The sequence below is a fragment of the Danio rerio genome, chromosome 8 (assembly GCF_052040795.2).
Source record: "Danio rerio strain M-AB ecotype USA chromosome 8, GRCz13ab, whole genome shotgun sequence".
Lineage (NCBI taxonomy): Eukaryota > Metazoa > Chordata > Actinopteri > Cypriniformes > Danionidae > Danio > Danio rerio.
Window position 1 is genome coordinate 3734321 of NC_141028.1, and position 24068 is coordinate 3758388.

Sequence of the window (24068 nt, forward strand, 5' to 3'; positions counted from 1 at the left end):
TCCGGGTGCTCCGGTTTCCCTCACAGTCCAAACACATGTGCTATAGGGGAATTGCCAACCTACGTCACACATGACGTCACAAGGGTTCAACCGCGATCGTATTTTGCGGTAAGATGCCAAAATCGAAGGTAAAAAATAGAAAACTTAACCTTTACCGTACACCACACTGCTTTTAATGCCAACGTCTTTAGCTAAAAGAAAACTGAATGGAGGGACGACCTAATTAAAAATGCTTGACTGGTCTGACTCACTTCGTGGGTTTAGTAATTAATTTTAAAAAGCTGTCCAACATGGAACGGTGTTAGCTAAAAAAAACGAGTCTTCACTGAGGTCCGGCATTCTCCAGCCTCCGGCACCTAGACTGCAGCTCTGCACAAGACGACATAGGAGAAATGGTCATGCCCAACTGTTTCTTTTAAGGTTTTTATTTGTTTACTTTCACCAAATGGTGAAGTTTTTTCCTCGCCGCGGTCGCCACTAGCATGGTTCGGGATCTGTAGAACTGCACATCGATGGATTTGCTCTTCAGTGTTTGGACTCTCAGCAGTGATTATTAAACCACACTGAACTTAAACACTGAAAACTGAACTACACTGTTTCAATTTACTATGATCTTCTATGTGAAGCTGCTTTGACACAATCTACCTTGTAAAATCGCAATATAAATAAAGATGAATTGAATTCATGGGAAAAGGCATCAAAATCATTTTGTAAATTTTGCCTTTCAGAATTCTCTACCACTTTACATCTAAAGAGACTAAAACATAATCTTTCTGATAACATTGCCGGTCACCTGGAAATCTTTTTTATATTATTTGTCAAATGCCTAGTATAACAGTTTAAAGGTATAACCCTGTCATCGTCTGCAAGATCACCATATTGCCTGCGCACACTGGCCTAGATGTATACAGTATGTGTAACATTGTTGACCCATGTCTAATACTGGAGGAACTGATGTAATGATGGTTTTATAATCTTTTTTTCCTGTCTTATGTCCTTTTTTGTCTTTAAAATTAAATTATTGTTGCTTTTTCTATTGCTCTGTGTTTCTTTAAGAAAATAAAAATATAATATTAAAAATAAAAAATGCTGGACTCTGCAGTTCTCATGTTATATCAGGTAAGTTCACGCAATGCTGAATCATACACAGTACTCGTTTTTGATTGCAGCAATGATTTCAGCAAAACAGTTAAATATGGGGAATTAAACTGCCGACACTGAATGCTCAGAATGAAAATGTAAACATGTAAGTTCACATACCCTGCCGTACAGGTGCAGTTCGCTGTCAAAATGCAGTTGTTTTGCTTGTTTAAGATTACCCTGTCCTTGTACAGCTCCGTCTTCTTTCCTGGTCTTTGGCTAGGCAGAATCTTGATTATTAGCACTACATAGTGTTGAATCTGGTAATCATGGAACATTATTTCTTGAACATGACCACACAAAACGACATTGTAAATATCCAAAGACGTGAAGAACTTTAACTTCTCTCTTGTAAAATCACTGGGAGTTTCAAAGCATTTGGGAGGGCGCTATCGCAAATGGACCTGTCAGACGAACGCTGCACACTTCAACATTAAATTTTGCAGAATAACTGCGCTTATCACTGGGTGACGAGCTGTTATAATACGCTGAAAGCATTATGTAAATAATATATAATCAATAAAACTTATCTCTAAGACAACAACAAACCGCATCAGATGTCATTCCCTCGCTGTAAATGCTCGTTGTGTGCGCATCCTGAATGCTTACAAACCGGTAATTCGTCTATAGGTAAATTGGTGAGCTAAACTGGCTGAAGTGTATATGTGTCAGAGTGTGTATGGGTGTTTCCCAGTACTGGGTTGCAGCTGGAAAAACATCTGCGGTGTAAAACATATGCAGAAACAGTTGGCGGATCAATCCGCTGTGGTGTCCCGTGATAAATTAGGGACTAAGCCGAAGGAAACTGAATGAATAATGTTTGTACACAAGTAGCTCTTTAGTTTTCTTTAGAGAATTAAAAACGCGACATAAACTCAGTCAACAATCCTCTTTATTGAGTTCCACATCAGTTTCTTCTTCTAGTCGAGCACTTTTAACATGAATCTGTTATTTTTTTTGTTTTTTTTGTACGGGGATAAAAACAAATAAGGTCACGGACCGTTCTGGAATAACTCCAGCCCACAAACACAGACAACGAACTGGTGCGTTCAAATATTACACATTTGGCAAAAAAAAAAAAAAAAAAAAGTGTACAAACGCTAGTGAAAGAGCATCCAGAGAGACGTCTCTTATTATGAACTATTAGCACACAAACATGTGCGCCTGTTCAGAAACACGTTTATCTAGTTTTAAATAAAATTAAAAGCCATGATGCGTGGTGCCACATGTGTATGGTGGCGTCACATGGTTTAAGCTGGTGAAGGAAAATGGGTGTGGCCTGGAATCATGTGAATGGTGTTTGTGATTCTTATTGGTTGAGAGGTTCTGTGGGGGGATTTTAAGGCCAGATTAGTTAACAAGGGGGACAAAAAGGGGCGACTTGTGTGTTTGCAGGCGCTGGTTCTGGCAGCTGCCTGGTGTTTCTTTACTTTCCGTCATCGATGGCGCTCTGCTTTCGCCTGTCAGTCGTTAAACCTCCAGCTCAAAGCCCATGCCCACCTTGTGTCCTCCAGCGTTGAAGTTTTTGGCATCGATAAGAGCCGATAGAGTGAGTTTCACACCTGCAGAACAGAAAAAGTTCAAACTTTAATAATCATTTATAAAAACTAATAATAATAATTGTATTATTATTTTATAATCTAAATATTTTAAAATATTAGACGATTTTTATAATAATAATCATTTATTTAAAAATATAGGGATGAAAATGGAAATCGAAAGTATTCAAACTTTATTAATTATTTATAAAAACTAATTATAATCATCGTTTTAATTACTATTTTTATAATCTGTGGATTTAAAAACAATAAAAATATTAGACATAAAAATTGTTATAATATTAATAATTTATTAAAGATATAAAGATGAAAAGTGGAAACAGAAAGAATTTAAACGTTAATCATTTATAAAAAAATAATAATAATCATCATTTTAATTATTATTTTATAATCTAAATATTTAAAAATAATAAAAATATTCAACATAAAAATTGTCATAAAAACTAATGATTAAAAATATGGTGATGAATAGTGAAAACAAACTATTCAAACTTTAATAATCATTTATTATTGTAATTATTATTATTTTATGATCGGTATATAAAAATAATAAAAATATTCAAAATTAATGTTGTAATAATAATATTAATCATTTATTAAAATACTGTAATGAATAGTGGAATCAAAGTATTCATTCTTTGATAATCATTTATAAAACATCATAATAATAATAATCTTTTGTATTATTATTATGTTAGCTAAATGTGTCTGGAAAAATACTGAAAGGCTTTTATTTTCATAAACCATGCGGACGTAAATGCGTCTGAGTGTACTGATTGGCTGGAGTAGACGTCTTACGTCAGCGCGTTCAAGACATGCACGCGCTCTTTCCGGCAATCTTCCTTCTGCGTTCACACAGCACAGCATTCCGGCAAATTACCGGCAACGTTACAACTGCTCTTTTCGGAAAATAGCCAGAACAAATTTACTGGTATTTTCAAAAAGGGCCTGTTCACACATACAGACTTTTCCAGAAAATGAATAATGATTTTTTTGGAAAGGTCTGTATGTGTGAAAGGGGCTGTTGTCACACTAGAAAGCATGTTTTACGTGGGAATGTAGCTGATATGCTGCAACGGCCACTTTAAATACGAGAACAATGTAGCGAATTTTGATGCTCTCGCCGCCGGAGCTGAAGGCAGACAGCGATGTCGCCAGAGCAACCTTTGACGCTCTCACCACCTTCGGTGTGAATGCACAGTCATGAATAAAGGGACTAAGTGGAGGGAAATTTAAAGAATGAGTGAACAAATACTCTAGTGGCAGTGCACAAACTGAAAACATGAACTGGCCAGAAAACTACATTTCATAGTTAATACAGTCTTCATGAAAAAAATAATTCATTAAATATGTTTTGTTTTATTTTATTTAAAAGAAAAAATATTTTAGTGGCAAAACAACTAAAACCATGTAATAGTCCCTCTGCATTGCACTGTAGGCACATTCTTTGCAAGGTAAATAAAGCTTAACCACAGACTTTTGGCACAACAAATCAAGCTCAGACTGTGCTTTAACGTGAAATGTGTATTTAGACAAGTTTCTGAGCTTCAGTGTTGAACACAGTCAGTACAGGATGATCATTATACTTTACTGGTGCTTACTAAAGAGAAACTGGCAGATTAAGAGTGAAATGAAGGTGTAGTTTACCTGGCCGGAGGCTCTGTGTGTATCCCACTCCAACCAGACTAGCATTGTTGACTTTAGCCTGAAGAGAAACACTCTGTTATCCTTCACACACTCATTAGTTTAAGGACAGAGGTGTGTGTTTGTGTGTGTGTGTGTAGACTCACAGAGACGGAGGAATCTTTGTCTAGCTGGTATTTAGCTGCGATGCCGAAGCGTGTGTTGTTGCTGCCAGCGGTCCAGGCCAGATTGACTGCCGTCTCCAGCTGACCGTTCACCTTCTGATAGATGGAGCCACCGAACTCTGTGCCATCATTACTGCAACACACACACACAGACAGAAACAACAGTCACTTCTAAAAGGCTATATATACACTGCTAGTTTGTCATCTTAAAGGGGACCTATGTTGCAACAAAAATCATTTAAATTAAGAATTTCTTAGTTTTTTCGTTCAGTGTTTGAAAGCAACACAGAACAATTGTTAAAAGACACCATACACTTTAAATTCAAGTATCTTGAATTTGTTTGTTTTTAAGTACTTTCCAGGCCTTATTCATATATAGCATATAATATATATAATTCATATATATATTGGTGTTGTAATGATACTGGAATTCGAGATCAATCGATACTCGCATATAAAAACGTCCATTTCCCGCTAACATTTGAGCGCTGTTGTGCGCATTCTTAACCAGCACTGATTTGCTGTTGTGTTCATGTTCTTAACAGAAATCACTGTGATTGGCCGAGAAGGTCATCAGTAAACAAAACCCACCTTTGTTTACTGAGTGTAACCACAGATACAGGGACACTGGAGCGCTTTAAAGAAGCGAAGATCAGCTGGTTTGTCTATAAGCTGACATACGAGTGATCGGTTGATGAATCGCAGCTTCAAAACACTCCAGTGTATCTTATCTGTATCTGCGTTTACACTTAATAAACGGAGGTGAGTTAGCCAATCACAGTTGAGCACGTAAACACAATGGGGAATCAGTGATGTTTAAGAACGCGCTCAACAGCACTCAAATGGTAGCGGGAAATGGCCGATTTTCAAATTTCAGTATAATAACAACCCATATATATATATATATATATATATATATATATATATATATATAGTTGAAGTTAGAATTATTAGCCCCCTTCAAATTGTTTTCTTCTTTATTAAATATTTCCCAAATGATGTTTAACAGAGGAAGGAAATTTTCACAGTATGTCTGATAATATTTTTTCTTCTGGAGAAAGTCTTATTTGTTTTATTTTGGCTAGAATAAAAGCAGTTTTTAATTTTTAAACACAATTTTAGGGACAAAATTATTAGCACCTTTAAGCTATATTTGTTCTCAATAGTCTACAGAACAAACCATCGTTGTACAATAACTTGCCTAATTACTCTAACCTGCCTAATTAACCTAGTTAAGCCTTTAAATATCACTTTAAACTGTATAGAAGTGTCTTGAAAAATATCTAATCCAATATTATGTGCTTTCATCAAGGCAAAGATTTTTTCAACACATTTCTACACATAATAGTTTTAATAACTCACAACATCACATCATTCTAATAACTACTTTATTTTATCTTTGTCATGATGACAGTAAATAATATTTGACTAGATATTTTTAAAGATACTTATATACAGCTTAAAGTGATTGTGTGTGTGTGTGTGTGTGTGTGTATATATATATATATATATATATATATATATATATATATATATATATATATATATATATATATAATAGTGGTGTGTTCATGTAAATGTTTCCTCACACATTGGTGTGTAGCTGGAAGTCTCCTGCTTTGTAGCCCAGGGCGAAGTTGTTCTGAGCCAGTTTGGACTTGGCAGTGTCGAAGGCCATCTGATACCCGGCCAGCCAGCCTTCATAACCCAGAACTGCAGCGGCGTGAACCGTCGGTCCAGCCAGATCGAAATCTAGATCGCAGCCCACGTTCATGTATTCACGCTTATAGCCAGTCTTCAGCTTCGCACTCTTCTTCCTGAAAAAACAGGATGACAGGGATGAACTTTACCCGGATCAGTTTACAGAATTCAAATGCTGGAAGTGAAAGGACTGTTTTTACTGAAGTGAAATTGAATCATATAATATAATATAATATAATATAATATAATATAATATAATATAATATAATATAATATAATATAATATAATAATATAAAATAAAATAAAATAAAATAATAGAATAGAATATAATATAATATAGGAAGCTTAACAATATTATATTTGTGCAGATACATTAGATTAGTCAGTACTAAAGCCAAATCTGGAACTTATCTATCAAACTAACTTATGATAAAGGTCCAAAAACTAGCCATTCATATTTATATGTTATAAAAAAAATTTAAATACAAAATTTTTAAAAGAGGAAAATCAAGAAAAGCAAAAAAAAGTAAAAGTTGTAGGTTATAATTTTTTGTAGGTTGCAATTTTATTTTATTTTTATTGATTTTTTTTTTTTTTTGCAATATTTTGCTTGACTTTAATTGTATTATCTTTCAATTCGCTGGGGCACTTCAGATCATTTTGGAAGGGCACTTTCTATTCAAGACTAAAAAAGGTATGTGCACTGCACAGGCTGAGCCCTATGTGTGCACGTGCCTGCACACACACACACAAAGCCGACAAGAAAATGAATGAACATTATTAATACTCAAATCATTGTTGGAATTTATTTCTGTATACCGCATCAACTGTAATGTATAATCAAGAATTTTATTATTTTTTTACATAAAGGGTAACTATTTTATTATTAAATGAAACTTTAAGAAAAGTTCACATACCCAGTGTTGGGAACAAATGAAGTGTCCAATCCCAGCTTCAGGCCTTTGGTCAGCTACAGAGAAAAATAACATCATATAGTCAATTATAATTCTCACATTTAAACATAATTCTACACTACAAAAATTAAAGAAAGTAAGAAAACAATCTATTAAAAATAAATATACTTTACAAACACCATCACCTCTTCTTTGGTAGGTAGATTCTCATCCAGCCATTTCTTAGTCATTGCTTTTTATATTAGAAAAACAGTTTGAGGAAATATTTCAATATGGTGCAGCATGTAAAAGATATTCTAGAACTGCATGTATATTAAGTTATCCCAAAATATATTGTTTGTGTCACGATCACTAGCAATCTAGGTCTTGCAGATTGCTGGATCATCTGGACTACAAATCTGCCACTGATATGAACTACAATTCCCATTATGCACCTCACACACACACACACACACACACACACACACCAGTTCCAGTTCTCTCCCTGATTGCACACACACATCTGGAAGCTCATCATATTGATTACTAGGACTATAAAGACACCTCATTCACAAACACTGTTTGCTGAGTCTTGTTATCCTGTCGCATTACAAAGCGTTATTCTCATCTAGTCTTGTCATGCCTTTTGATCGTTGCCTTGCTTCTTGTTTATGCCGTTTGCCGCCTGCACAGACCTCTTTGTCTGTAACCATGACTACTCTCTGGATTACCCTCATGCTAATGTTTGTTCCTGTTTGACCATTGCCTGCCCGACTGAGCTTTTAATAAACTGCACATCGATCCTCAACTCCATTGTCAAGCGTCCTAATGTTACAGTTTGTATGTGTATTCAGGACATTATAAATATTAACTTCAAAATATTACTTTAAAAATGCCCACTATACCTATTTTTGACCATCTCTGGAGCTGAATCATACATTCAGCTTCAACTATCGTGTAATAAGTAATTTATCATCTTTGTGTGTTTATTCTACTAATTTAAATAAAAATTTGCACAAAAAAACATCCATTTTCTTTATTATTTGTCATTTCAGTTATTAAAAATACATTTTGTGTTGCTCTGTGTACTGGTCAACTCTGTTACATCAAATATAATCAAAGCTGCAAGCAGCAATAAAAGGGACCTCGCACCCAGGCTCACCGCCGCCCGGTGGCCTCAGGGTGACAGAGAACTGTCTCGCTGTCTCGCTGTCTCCTCTACACCAATCAGCTGGTGTGTGGTGTGCGGTCTGGCGCAAAATGGCTGCCGTCGCGTCATCCAGGTGGATGCTGCACACTGGTGGTGGATGAGGAGATTCCCCCCCCGTTGTGTAAAGCGCTTTGAGTGCCCAGAAAAGCGCTATATAAATGTAAGGAATTATTAATTATAATTATAACTGCGAACAATAATAATTTAAGCTGATATAATAAAAAAATCTGAGAAAAATGTCAGCATGTGGCGCTATGACGATGACTTAATATTGGCATGTAGATGTCTTCAGGAGAGGAATCTTATCAAACATGAATTGAGCCAGATCGGAGAATGCATGCCTGAGTTATAACTGTTATAACTCTTTCATGGCGAACTGTCAAAGTTTGCGAGGCCACCACGGACACGCCCTTTGACGAAAACTCTAGATTTTCGCAATTTTACTTTGCACCTAATTTTGGTATCAATCGGATAAAATCCCAAGGAGGAGTTAGTTAAAATGCAAAGCCTGGAAATGGCAAACACACCAATTTTTGGCGCAGAAAGTTAAAAATATCCAACTTCCTGTTGGGTTTGAGATTTCGCTCCAAGAGACTTTTTTCTAGGAATCAGCATGTTTGACGTGTGTGCCAATTTTCATGGGTGTGCATAGATCGTAGATCCAGAGCCAGTATGTCATATATGCATAGGTAGCGCTGTTAAGTCATTTTGCCACACACTTCCAAAAGCTATAACAAATGTACATTTTCGCCACTTCTGGGGCGTGTGCAAAGTTTTGTGAGTTTTCGGGCATGTTTAGACCCTCAAAATCATGATTCATTCCGGAAAAGAAGAAGAAGAATCGGAAGAATAAAAATAAACGGAGCAATTCCACACACCGTTTCGGTGCTCAGTCCCGAATAAGCCAGAACAATCTGTAAAGCACTAATAGAAAGAGCATGTGATTTGCCCCAAGTGATGTCCAGGGTATATGCAGGAATCCTATAGGTAATTTCAATACCTTTTAAGACTTTTTAAAGACCTTCTTAAAATATTCCGAGACCTCATCGCCACAAAGTTCTAATCAGTATCAAACCATTAACGTAATAAACAGTCGTTATTAACAGTTGTAGTTAAATTAATCAATGAAGCACAACCATGCAACAGACCTCAGATGAGCTCAGAAGAAACAAAGCTGAAGAGGAATAAATTACACGATTGTTTTCAGTGACAGGCTACAGTCTATTGTTTAAAATAGTCTTTATCCAACCAGGAGTACGCAAACTTACATTTTCCCATTTTTCCGGTCTGTTTCGATGTATAGTTTCACTACATGTGTTTACTACTACACGTCACATCACCTTCCCTTGTTTGTCGCAAATTACGTGACATCTCCCGGACGGAGGAGCTTAGCCGGACGCGCCAAAAAAGTGGATAGAGCACGTCGTTGTTAATATTAGGAGGAAAATAAATATATATTTATGCTTTTTTGAAGTCAAACACTTTGGATAATGCTTGAACAAAATTTAAGACCTTGTCAAAAGATTTTTTTAATACCTTTTAAGGGCCTTACTTTTCTCATAATAGATTTATCAACTTTTAATACTTTTTAAGACCCCGCGGACACTTTGAAGTCACTTCTTGTGGTGGAAAACTCTAGAAAGCATCAAGGCGTGTCATTATTCATCTCATTATTTTTGTACAAAATGTTTAGGATATATCAATAGTAGATTAATTATATGTTAACTGTAATATTTCTGTGAATTGACTTTTTTAAAACAATAATATGATGAAAATACATAAAATTCTGTTTTAGACATGCCGTGTGGTGTCTGGTTTGAGGTTAGCATCTGGAGCTAAAGCACAAAATATCAAGTAGGGTGTGACGGAGTAGGGTGGGCACACACACAGTCGGTGGCAGTCCGACAAGTTTAAAGGAAGCGTTTTCAAACTGGACATATAATCACTACTTTTCCCTGGTTGAGGTGAAAGATAAGAATGTTCATGTATTGTGCAACTTATGCCAAGAAAAAAAAAAAAAGAGACTCTCTGAGTCGGTGACGAGTAATTTTAATCTAATAAAGAACCTCCAGCTCAAACACTTCTTACTCAGACAGAATTAAACTAAATAATATCTAGATATATAGTTGAGGACATGTTTTTTAAGTAATGCAATAGTTAATTTCCCTGGTAATTAGTTACTTTTATAATGATGTAACACAGTCACTATTTGTGAGAAGTAACTACTAACTACTAATTACTCTTTTAAAAGAGCGTACCCAACACTGGTTATTGATTATTACAGTTTAAGAAAAATTTACGAAAAATGTATGAAATTAACCCGCAACTCTGCAATGAGTCATAAGCATTTATTAGTTGTATGCAGATGGTTGATGCCCTCACCTGATCTTCCAGAGTCACTTCAGTTGTCAAAACGTTATCTGTGTTCCACTTCTGGTTCAAGCTCAATCCCAGTTCCTTCACTTTGTACTTGGTCTCCAGGTTTCCAGCGGCCTTTCCGGTGTCTGTGTTACTGGAGCCGCCAGTGGTGAACTCCTGACAAACCACACAGAAATAAAAGCAAGTCATATGAGATGTAGAAATATATGAAGAACAATAGAGAAAGATCTATAATAATGTCATTACGGGAGAGTTAAGAGGATTTCACGGATTCAGTTAGTACTGAGTTGGTTTGTAACAAGCTCAGTTTTTTATTCAGCTTTAATGCAAGAATAATAGGATGTCTACCATTAAAAATAATACATAAAATCATGCCTGAATATATTCATAGCTCTGACAAAGAACATTTTATTAAACCAGCAAGTTTTTTTAGAAATGAAACAGGCTTCTCCCAAATAAATAATAAGACGATGTCCAAGAGGCATCATTGAGGAAGAAAAATAATTTTTCCGCTTGTATTTACATTTGAACAAAAACCTTTCCAGAATTTGCCAGGGGTATAAATAATTTCAGTCTTGGCTGTGTATGTACAGTTGAAGTCAGAATTATTAGCCACCCTTTCAATTCATTTTTCTTTTTCTAATATTTCCCAAATTATGTTTAACAGAGTTTAACAGAAATTTTCACAGTATGTCTGATAATATTGTTTCTTCTGGAGAAAGTCTTATTTGTTTTATTTCGGACAGAATAAAAGTAGTTAAAAAAACATTTTAAGGTAAAAAATTATTAGCCCTTTAAGCAAATTTTTTGCGATAGTCAACAGAACAAACTATCATTGTACAATAACTTGCCTAATTACCCTAACCTGCCTAATTAACCTAATTAACCTTAAACTTTTAAATGTCACTTTAAGCTGAATACTAGTATTTTAAAGAATATCTAGTAAAATATTATTTACTGTCCTAATGGCAACGATAAAATAAATCAGTTATTAGAGATGAGTTTTTAAAATCGGGGAAAAAATATACAGGGGTCTAATAATTCAGGAGGGCTAATAATTCTGACTTCAACTGTATATAAATATGTTTACCTTGTTTAAATATTACATTTCCACTGAGTAAACACTAAAAATCGTGGGTTGTGGTAACTCAACGTTGGTTTAAATGTGAACAAACCCAACCATTGGGTTAAAACAAACTGTCATTTAAGTTTAATAAAAATAAAAAAAACTAATGTTGGGTATTTTCACCATTGACCCAGTGTTGGGTTACAACAACCCAGCTTTATTGAATGTATATACACACACAATATGACATAAAACAATATAATAAAGAACTAACAGTGCATTTAGTCAAACATTCAGTCAAATGTAACTTAGCAAACTTTTTCATGACATTTCATGGGAAATGAAAGAGGTGGACGACAAAAAATGCTTTTGTAAAATCTTAAAGAAACTGTAAATTTGCAAAGATATGTAAATTCATACTTGTTTCCCTAGTAGTTAGTACGAAATTAGTAGTTTACTCATTTTCTTTTTAATGCAAGACTTAGGCAATAAGTTCTCTATTGCTTAAAATGAGGTCTAATTTTTATTAATGTGCAACTGTAAATGGGAACGTCATTGTGCATTTTGAGATAATTAAAATTAATAAATAAATAATTTATCTTAATTGTTTTGAAATGTAACTTAGTTCAAATGGATATATGTTATCTTGTAAACATTTTTTTGTTTTGGTATTAGTTTTTATGATGATTTAATGTAAACTTGTCTTTTTTTTTGTTGGACCACAGGAAGAATAGCCACTATGTTGAAAGTGGCTAATGGGGATTGAATAAACAATAAACCTAAATATTAGCCATTAGCCATAAAATGCATAAGTTGGCGGCTCATTCTGCTGTGGCAACCCCTGATGAATAAAAGGACTAAGCCAAAGGAAAATGAATGAATGAATGAATGAATGAATGAATTAATGAATTAATGAATGAAGTGAATCTCTTTCTCCATCAGCACTGTAAACGTTTCTCGATGTTAGTGCAACAACAGAATTGGAGATGTTGAGCTGTCAGAAACGACTAAACAAATGCACTTCCCCATGTTAAACATCCCAGTCTTACCATCTGATAGTGAAGTCCAGTAAAGAAAGCAAGAAAGACAGAAACAAGCAGGTTAGAAAAGAGAAGCACAGATGCAAACATTCAGATTCATGTGGAAAGACGAAAGCAGCGATGGAGAACATGAATCAAACACATCTGAGTCACTGAATCAACACACTGAACATCTGGAGAGTGCTTTCCACTCAGCCATAGGATGTTCAGAAGCAGACATGAACTGCATGAGTAGGCCTGGGTGATGAAACATTCTGTGCATATTTTTAAAAGCACAACTATAGCATACAGATGTAGAGAAATCCATCCGGTTTTAAAGGGTCACGAAACACTCAAACACATTTTTGAGATGTTGACAGTCATATATGTGTCCCACACTGCTATAAACACTAATAGGACACATATATTACACAAAAAAGTGAAAATTGGTTGTTTTTGCATTATTTCGAGCAAATTCGTTTTTCTGGTTTGAAACTAATTTTTGAAACTGCGTCACGGCGATTAGGTCCTTGCATGTATCCAAGCATGGAGACTGGCTGTCTGTACTGGCGAGTACATTGTGACGCCTCTGAGTGTGCTGCATTCATGAGAAAGACTTGGTTCAAACTAATCATCGCGCTCTACTGTGTGTGAGTTGCAACTTCATTAATATGCATGATAGCTTCCAAGACTGTTTTTACCTGTTACTGTTTTCAGACGACCTAGAGACGTGACATTGTGTTGCCAAAATAAGTGGAAGAAGAATTGTTTGGAGATACGGGTCGTCAGTGTTGTGTTTATAAATTTGCTGCAACGAAAGTTTTGTTTTCATTTCCCCGCTATGAAAGAACAGCTGGACTCACGTGTGCACTACAGTGCACGCGACAGAAATACGTTTGTAAGAAACATGTTTCACCTGAGAGCTGTTCGCAACTGTAAATGGGGAAATCTGGATTTGCTGCTCGTCTCCTTTTAAAAAAGACACGGCTCCAGTTGGTGTTGATTATCCTGTCTCTATAGATTTGGTAAGTAAGTGATCAGTGTCTTTGCTTGCTTATTCAGATGGCAAAGTTAGTTTGTATCGTCAGCAGTACTCTTTCAGTGTTTAAAGTCACACCTTAGTCAAAATGATTTAGTTACTAAAGTTTACAGTACGTTAATATCACTACAATATTATGGACTGAAAGATCTGCGATAAATGCTGCTCTCCAAGTGTGAACATGTAAACACCGCAATCAAACTATTACCGTTGTGTAGGATTTTCACCACATTTTGTGGCAGGATAGTCTATACACACACTGCCTTCTTACGCTACCTACCGAGTGCATATCGTACGCAATATCTCGTTTGTCGCGGTGGGCATGCATGAAACATTCCTGAATGAAAGTGAAAGTGCCAAACTGCAGCTAAAGTCCATAAATGATCAATTTGGCAAGTAATTGGATTACTGATGTCCATGTAAACAGTCACTGTCTTTCTCCTTTTGCTGTGTGTTTGTTTTGCTTCTGTGAAAATCAGCGTGTGGCCAAACAGAAACCCAAATTTTTATGCACCTTCCCTCTTTCCCTTCCCGACACTCCCACCTAAACAGAGGCCCCGTTAACACTAATGTGTTTTAGTTTGAAAACGCATAAGTTTTGCCACGGTTACGCCATCCGTCCACACTACGCCAGAGTTTTTGAGCGCCGAAAATGGAGTGTTTTTAAAATGATGGAGAGGCCGTTTTCATTCTGAAACGCTGCTGCTCCATCTCAGTGTGGATGAAGGAAAACGGAGACATCTGAAAACGTAGACGGAGCTGCTGAGATTCGCTACCTGGTTGGGGCTTTTGTGTCATTGCGTATACTTCCCTTATTCGTTAAGCCCCTATCACATGACTATAACACATGGCTTTAACGCTACCGGGAGACAGCAGACCAGCCTTCACTGTAAACAACAACATGGGCACAGAAATGGGAGCGTTGTTTGCACTATTGTCTGTTTTAGGCGCCATTGTGCAGTTATTCATTTGTTACGTTTAGTAACAACTCGACCTCGTCGTCTGTCCACAAAAACACCTCTCTTGCTTTCTTTGCCATCGCATTCATTGTTCAACCAGCGTTTGTTGACAAACAATAACCAAATGCCAAGCGAGACACATGCTTCCTGTGTATACTAGAATGCGCATGCCCAGAGTGCGCGAATGGTCACGTGATATACGTTTTTAGTGGAGTAGTGTGGACGGAGATTTGTTCAGAGACGCTAGGTGAAACGCTAGTGTGGACGCGGATCGTTTTTGATCTAAAACGCCATTTTAAAACTAAAATGCACTAGTGTAAACAAGGCCAGTGCTGGACTCAGCCACTCTCCTGACTTTTTTTAAACTAGAAGTGTGAAAACACCCTGCTGAGGCAGAGGGGTTTCGTGACCCTTTAAACTTAGATCAGGGTTAACAATTGTTCATGGACAAAACTAAAGTGTTCCCAGTTATTTTGCTATATCACCCAGCCCTACACGAGTTTAAAAAGGTGCAAGAGTGAAAAGTAAAATAACCCTTGTGTAAGAGTGTATAGTGAAACAATCAAATGGTAAAGGCATGGTTTTATTTTTGCTTTATTTATTAATAAATAAAGCATTGGCTCAGTTTGTGAGGAAACAGAGAGGAAAAAAACTCACAACTCCACTCTGAGACTTGGTCTTCAGGTCCAACTTAACAGTTCCAAAGCCTGAAAGGAGACAATTAGATAATGAAAAGCGGATAATTAGATTATCTTGATTGATCTGGCAGACACTATTAGAAGAGTAACGTCTAACTGTGCTATTTGACACTCCCACATAAATAGATGCAAATGAGTGACATAAAATAATATACAATGCAATATTTTCTCATACGCATTGGTACACTGCACCATATAACCTGTATATTTATAACAAATCTGTACATACAATTCGTCATCCAGTTTTTTTTTTTTACCAACTACATCTCTGTTTAATGTTTATCGTCTTTTTTTCATATTTATTTTGTGTTGTCACTTTATGTACACGGGAAGCTTCTGTAGCCAAAACAAATTCCCTGTGTGTGAAACACACTTGGCAATAAAACAGATTCTGATAATGCCATCCATAATTATATGGGTCACACTTTACAATAAGGTTTGTTAGTTAATATTAGTAACTGTATTCTTCGGTCAGCACCACTCACCGTATCCTTTGCTGAAGATGTCTTTGGCAGATTTGCCGAGGTCAGCGTATGCAGGAGGAACAGCCATGTTTGCTGGACAGAAAGACACAAGGAGACACTTCAGATCTTCAAATGTAACAGACACTTATCAGCCGTGTGACATTGTGCTTGTAAGTTGCACAACTTGTTTACAGCTGTCCACAAATACCAGCACAAACTCCTGCTAGCAGCACAGGCTCGTTCACTTGACTAGACAGATGAAGACGCATGGCAGTACAGGTGTTGAGCAACGTTTGCACTGATCTACACACACACACACACACTGGAGCATGAATGAGCTGATGAATGTACGGCACACTACTACTACTCACACAATGGGTTCAGCAAGTGTTCTACAGCAATACGTGATACATTACCTGAGAAAAGTGCTTTACTATAAATATGATCTATCTATTTTATCTATCTATCTATCTATCTATCTATCTATCTATCTATCTATCTATCTATCTATCTATCTATCTATCTATCTATCTATCTGTCTGTCTGTCTGTCTGTCTGTCTGTCTGTCTGTCTGTCTGTCTGTCTGTCTGTCTATCTATCTATCTATCTATGTCTATCTGTCTATTTATCTATCTGTCTGTCTGTCTGTCTGTCTGTCTATCTATCTATCTATCTATCTATCTATCTATCTATCTATCTATCTATCTATCTGTCTGTCTGTCTATCTATCTATCTATCTATCTATGTCTATCTGTCTATTTATCTATCTGTCTGTCTGTCTGTCTGTCTGTCTATCTATCTATCTATCTATCTATCTATCTATCTATCTGTCTGTCTGTCTGTATGTCTATCTATCTGTCTGTGTATGTCTGTCTGTCTATCTGTCTACCTATCTGTCTGTCCGTCCGTCCGTCCGTCCATCCGTCCGTCTGTCTATCTATCTATCTATCTATCTATCTATCTATCTATCTATCTATCTATCTATCTATCTATCTATCTATCTATGTATCTATCTATCTATCTATCTATCTATCTATCTATCTGTCTGTCTATCTCTCTTTCTGGCTGTCTGTCTATTCATTACTCCATCTGCCTGTCTGTCTGTCTGTCTGTCTGTCTGTCTGTCTGTCTGTCTGTCTGTCTATCTATCTATCTATCTATCTATTACTCCAGCTGCCTGTCTATCTATCTATCTATCTATCTATCTATCTATCTATCTATCTATCTATCTATCTATCTATCTATCTATCTATCTATCTATCTATCTGTCTATCTGTCTTTCTATTTCTTTTTTATCTACCTATCGTTCTGTCTACCCATTGCTCTTGATCATTCAATCCATCTACTGTTTGTTGGATCTATGATTTGTTCCATCTATCGTTTGTTTAATCTATCATTCGTTCTATCTTCCTATCTGTCCGTCCGTCAATCCATCCATCCATCCATCCATTTGTCCGTCCGTCCGTCCGTCTGTCTCTGTCTGTCTGTTTCTGTCTGTCTTGCCTGCCTGCCTGCCTACCTGTCTGTCTGTCTGTCTTTCCGCTCTGTCCATCACTCACCACAGGTCTTTGGCTTGCAGTGATGGCAGGTTTCACTGCTTCCTTTCTGCTTGTGTCCTTTCTCAGACATGATCTGGGATCAGAGATCACAATACAAACACACACACCATCAAACACAGCAAACTGACTACCTACACGACAGAAAAACTCGACCATCATTACCAGGTGTGTGAGATCAGAGGGTAAAAACCATCCAGTGTGTGAATTACTGACTATCGGGGGTTCAGCTTTTTTCCAGTAGTTTGTTTGTATACAATGACATAATTCATTAATCAAACCTATTTACACTTTCAGTTTTAATTGGTGTATTCTGACCTACAATAACCTCTGTATGAGCTAATTCAACATATAGGAGTCTCAAGGTGACTGTGCCAAAATACTTACCAGGAATTCATCAGAGGGTTGCATGATAGTGGGAAAATATGCATTCTTGTTGTTAAATGTTGCGATAACGATATTTCTTACGATATAACGAAATTGCTAAATGCTATTTTATCACCAATTAAAATATATTTTAATAATGTAATGATCATAATAAATAGGTAGATACTTTTCTGAGCTAATTAGTAGAGCTGAAGGATTCTGGCTAAAATGAGAATCGTGTTTTCTTTTTTTTGCCTAAAATAAAGATCACGATTTTCTTGTGATTCTGTAGATGTAAAATAAAGGATAATATGAGTGGGCTATTATTATTGTTATTCTCAAACATGTGGTAAAACAGCAATAGGCTTTGTGTAGCTCTACTGTTGGTTAAAATGCTAAATGTTGTATGGACTTGGAATGGTGGAATTGAACAGACTTTAGATATGTCCTGGTCATTAATGCTGATGATAATACTGATGTTGAATTATTGAAATGTATGCTTACAATCTGTCATTTTCTGCTTAAAATCTGTCACTGGCGTGATTTTCGAGAATACAGAAGGCTGGGTGTGTATTTTTGCATTTCGGCGGGTTTTGGATACTTTTGGGTTGGAATCAGTCAGCTATATCTGGCAACACTGTGTGCGCTTTTGGTTTCATTTTCACTGCTAAGAGAGGTTCACTTCCCGCGCGGCTCCCAAACGATCACTCTGTGCCACAAACTGAATATTATTTACAACTTTATTAGCTGTTATTCACAGCATATGCAGCTTCTGTTCACTAAAGTAGACTTCATTCAGAGGCGCGCGTGCACCCGCCCTCCCTGTGGTAACAGCTGATGGTCAGCTCACGTCACGTGTGATTTTGTGGTCGCAAATACAATACATGAAGTCAGAAATTACATTTTTGAGGTCAATTATATCTTATAAATACAGTATGTGACTCTTTCAACACCATTTGGAGGTGTCCACGTTGCTGAACAACGCATGTAAACAATGTGAAGACATGTGCGGCCACCATTGCTTTTCTCCTGAACTTGAAAATATGATTGACAGAATCGTAGAAATGCTGGATTCAGATCATCTAGGGCAGGGGTCTCAAACTCGCGGCCCGCGGGCCATTTGCGGCCCTCAGTGCAATATATTGTGGCCCGCGCCGACCGCTGTTCTCTCTGACAGAATCAGCGGAGCGGGGAGAGAGAGCGCTCCCCGCTCCGCTGATTCTATCCGTACACAGCGCGCTTGTCACTCAATGCGCGTTGTCGCACGCGTTCTGATCAGCTGTCGCGCGCGAACTCAAGAGCGGTGTTATCGCGCGCCTACTGAAGGGCGGGACCGAGGGTGTGTCGCGTCGCGGGGGCACTTTTGATCATTTTGGAAGGGCACTTTCTATGCAAGACTAAAAAGGGCATGTGCTCTGCACAGGTTGTGCCCTATTTGTGCACATGCCTGCCCTGCATCTTATATATATTGATATTATAGGTAGATACAGACCGGTACAGACTGATGTGACTGGAGTGGGGTGGGGGTGTTTTATTTATACATATATACGCCTTTTTTTTAGGTGAGGGAATGGAAGTTTTGAGTGAGTTCCCCCACTTTTTTCTCTAGGACTTCAATAAGTCAAAGTACAGGTCTAGACTTAATGATGATCATCTTCAAGCCATACTGAGGGTCTCAACTGCTTCCGCTCTAAAGCCAAATGTGGTTCAGATTTGTGAGAAGAAGCGCTGTCAAGTCTCTAGCAGCAAGAAGTAGGCAAAAGATGCCATGTTCAGAAGAACTGTTCATAATCTTCACTCAATGTTCTATTAATGTTCAGGACACTTCATGTTCAGAAAAAATTATTAAAACTGTTAATAATGACATTTGAGGACTTTTTTTTGTGAAATCCCTTATGCGGCCCAGCCTCACCCAGACTTTGCCTCCTGCGGCCCCCAGGTAAATTGAGTTTGAGACCCCTGATCTAGGGGGTCGAATCGAGATTGCGATCTTTTTTCGATTAATTGTGCAGCTCTATCAGATAGTAAAGGCCACAACTGATTGGTCAGATTTGAAAATAGTAAAGGCCACGTCGGATTGGTCAGATTTGAGAATAGTAAATGCCACGTCTGATTGGTCAGATTTGGATGCCTAACCTTTGGATGCCTAACCTAATAGCACATAATGCATGGCAAATAAAAGCAATTTAATTTATTGCATTTCCCTGTGATTTGAATGTTGCATATGCTATTATCGCGATAATGATCATTTTTAAAACGCAATGGAAAAACATTTCTATTTTTTAGCTATACCGTGTAGCTTCATAGACAGCATATTTTTAATATAAAACTGACCAGTTTGCACTCTGGGATGATAAATTGATCTTGAAAGATCTCACTTACTATTTAGCCTTCATCTGTGATAAAAGGCGTCTAATAAAAACCATATCATGACTTTACGTTTAGGCTATATGTAGCTACAAACTTCAATTTTACAAGTAAAGCAGAGCTAGATCTGCCTACTATTTTCCCCTAATGGGAGCGATTATCTTTTTACAATGGAAAGGAAACCTTATTGGGGAGTAAATATTATCTGTTATTTTTATTATTAATATAATAATTTAGCTGGAAAGGCATCCGCTGTGTTAAATATATGCTGGATAAGTTGGCGGTTCATTCTGCTGTGGCGACGCCTGATGAATAAAGGGGCTAAGCCAAAGGAAAATGAATGAATATTATTTAATATACAGATCAGTGCTAACTATTTATCGCTGCATAAATAGCAGACAGCCCCAACATACTTTTCTGATGTCTATCAGGGGGATAAAGCATTAATTATGGGGGTCAAAACCCCACCTGGTAACATCTGTCCTTGTGAATTGTGCAGATCACAGGTGATGGACGGTATGCTGAAGCAGCATCTTTAGTAAATGTGTCCCCTTCCCCCAGAGCCATAGACATGCATGCTAAATATAGATCCAACTTACACTGCGGCTCCATGTGAAGAGAGACGAAATGGGACATATTTTCCTAAATACTCAACACTAACAGCGTGCATGTAAAAATATGTTCTTCCATATGTAAATGATTGTAAATGTATTATTTGAAATAATGTGCATGCATTAGAGCTGTGAAATGATTAATCACATCCAAAATAAAAGCTTGCATTTACATAATGTATGTGTGTACTGTGTATGTTTACTATTGGGCTGGGGTGATATGGCAGAAATGCAATCTCGATAAATATTTTCCATATTGAGTGATAATGATATATATTTATATAAGTTGATGAGTTTTCCAGATTTAAAAGTGTGTCCCAACAATGACTGAAGCCATAAAAATAAGAGAATCTATCAAATGGCTTAACACATTTCAGCCGATAAGTTTTCAGTGGCCGAAAAATTCAGTGTATCTTTAATATCAACACACTTTTTAGATTCCCATTGTTGCACATTTCTGCTGTGTGATCGATATAATACAAAAAACTAAAATGTAAAAAACAACAATTGTACTTGTATATTCATATTAACTATAATTTGAATTAAATATATTTCATATAAAATACTGTATAATAATTTAAGCATTATGCATACATGCAAGTATTTATTATATACAAGCATGCATGTATATATTTGAGAAAATGTTTATTTTTATACACACATTTTTTATGTAGATAATCATTGTTTTGTTTTTTTGTTTTTTTTAAGATCACATCCAGTTTTTTTGTAAGCATGTGTGCATTTTATATTAAGTCTGTGCTTATGCCACTATCAGGTTTTAAATTTAGTTTAAAAAATATTCAATGTCAATAAAATGTATTTTATATTTGCTATTATATATAGATCCAGGATTAATAGACACAGACCCAATTAAAGGTTTGTTGAATTTAAAAGTATATGCGAGTAACAGATGCATAAATATATGGTATATTTAGCGTTAACAGTTGATAGTGTTTTTACTTACAAGGTGCTTATTAATAATACAACTTATAGTCTTATTATCATATTTATAGCAATATCCTAGATATGTGATTATATCAAATATTTAAAAACAATACAGAAGACTACAAAAATAGATTGACAGATAAGATAGATAGATAGATAGATAGATAGATAGATAGATAGATAGATAGATAGATAGATAGATAGATAGATAGATAGATAGATAGATCTTTTAATCTATCCATTCATCTTTTTAAAATTATTATTCTAGAACCAATTTCAAAAACTTTTTTTTTTTTACTTTATTGTTTAATATCTGCTTTTGGCCACAATCACAATAAAGTACAAGGTTACAAAAACGTGAATTATTCTTAATATAATAAAAAAAAATAATAATATATAACAGAGAATAAAATAATATACTGTCTTAATGAAATTGAACGGCTGTAAAAAGTAATAATGCAACTAATACAATAAATAATTTATTAATCTGTGGTCATTTTTTACTGAATGCACATTGTGTAAACGAGCTGTCGGGTGTTTTGCTGCAAGGACCCACCAGATGGTGCCATTTATTAGTAAATCAATTATTGATGAAGCTGAAAAGTGCCAATAACTCTTATAATATCATCTTCCCTATAATTGTTTGCATCAGAAACCAATCGACACACACAAGTATATATATTATACACTATTAAAAATATATACTGCTCACACAAGAAGATATTACTATGACTATTTATAACATAAATGCTGCTCTATTTTCAGCTGGCAGGCTTTAAACCAAGCTTTGTTCACATTCTGTTGTGCTTGAGCTTGTTTTGTTGTTTCCTTCTTATCAAATAAACAAACATTAACTAATGATTCAGTGATTAAATCAGTCTCAAAGTACCATTTTAGCCAAATATAGTTATGTATGTTTCTAAATTATTAAAATGCAGCATTTTACATAAGCTAATATCACAATTGATCAATATTTAATTTAACAATGCAATCTAAAGTGACCAAAACACTTGTTCATAATGTAGAGGAAACCAATGACAATGGCAGAGAACAATAGCAGACGTCACTGTGCATGACGAACATGGTAAACATCCCATATTTTACTCATACCTAAAACCTGAGTCTGTTTATAGCGGATTTTACCATGCTTTTAGTATAATTTGGGTAACAGCTGCCATCCCAAACCACACACAAAAAGAGAGAAAGTCACTGAAAGCTGCACAAGCACCGCGCATGACTGACGTGACGCGACGCACAACGCCCAGATCACGAATAACGGGAGCAGGTTTATACCTTAAAGATTAATTATCACTATCAATTAGCAGTTATCTGGGTTTATGGTTTATTTGCGACTGTTACATCAGAGGGAGCGCGCGGAGGAATACAGTCCGTTATAATTTAAAGATCACCTCAGAGAAACAGCGCTTATCAATGAGGCTTCAGCGACATAAAGTTTTAATTCTAGACGTCGAAATACACCGAAGATACTGTAAAAACAACTTAGGAGATACATATTTAAATTCTACAAATCAAAATAGAAGTTATACGAGTAACATTAGTGCAAAACACAATCAGTGCCCTTGATAAAACACCTAACAGTTAACGTTAGTGTGTGTTACACCACTGATTGATTTGTCGTGTAATTATTAACGAGGAGGATTTAAATGTGTGTATTTAGGAATATAATGTACATTAGTGTACTTGTGGTGTGGTGATAATCAGTATTATTGTGTCCTGACGGCTGTCGTTAGGCCTTGAACCCGAACTGTCTGAGGAACTAACACATATCCAGTGTGCATGTGTGTCCGAAATAACATCAGAACTCGTTATCCCTTCGCAAAACGCACACGTGTGTTTGGATATTAGTGTTTTTGTGGAGCATGTGTGTCGGTGGGGCAAGGTAAATCAGTAAACTCTTACCGTGTTTTGCCGTGTCGATGTTCCTGACGGGTTTTCTGGACTGTACAGCGCGAGAGGGCACACTGAAGGAGAACGCAGCGGAGGCGCATGAACGGCGCATGCGCAATCTGCTGCGTTTCCCTCTGCTCCCTGTGGCTCCTAGGTTACGTAAATCAATGTATAGCCTATAATGTTTGACTCTATTTCGCAACTCGTGTTTCTCTGTGAAGACATACCGATCATCGTTTAGGTAGTTTAGATGATTTTTGGATAACCCACAAACTGACCTGAAATGTTATATTAATTTGAGGTATATTATTTTCTCCTATGTAAATCAATGTGTGTAACCTATAATGTTGAACTTTATTTCGCAACTTTTATGGGTGAA

The 24068-nt window shown here is 36.3% G+C and overlaps 1 protein-coding gene across 1 annotated transcript; it reads right to left on the reverse strand.

Moving 5' to 3' along the window:
• Window positions 1–2014: 2014 nt before the first annotated feature.
• On the reverse strand, window positions 2015–23765 carry vdac3 (voltage-dependent anion channel 3). Its single transcript, NM_213246.2, is given in 9 exon segments — window positions 2015–2702; window positions 4347–4404; window positions 4490–4640; window positions 6097–6324; window positions 7127–7179; window positions 10695–10847; window positions 15432–15481; window positions 15958–16029; window positions 23702–23765. Coding segments are annotated over 8 exon segments (852 nt in total). The 5' UTR covers window positions 16025–16029; window positions 23702–23765; the 3' UTR covers window positions 2015–2610.
• Window positions 23766–24068: the final 303 nt, after the last annotated feature.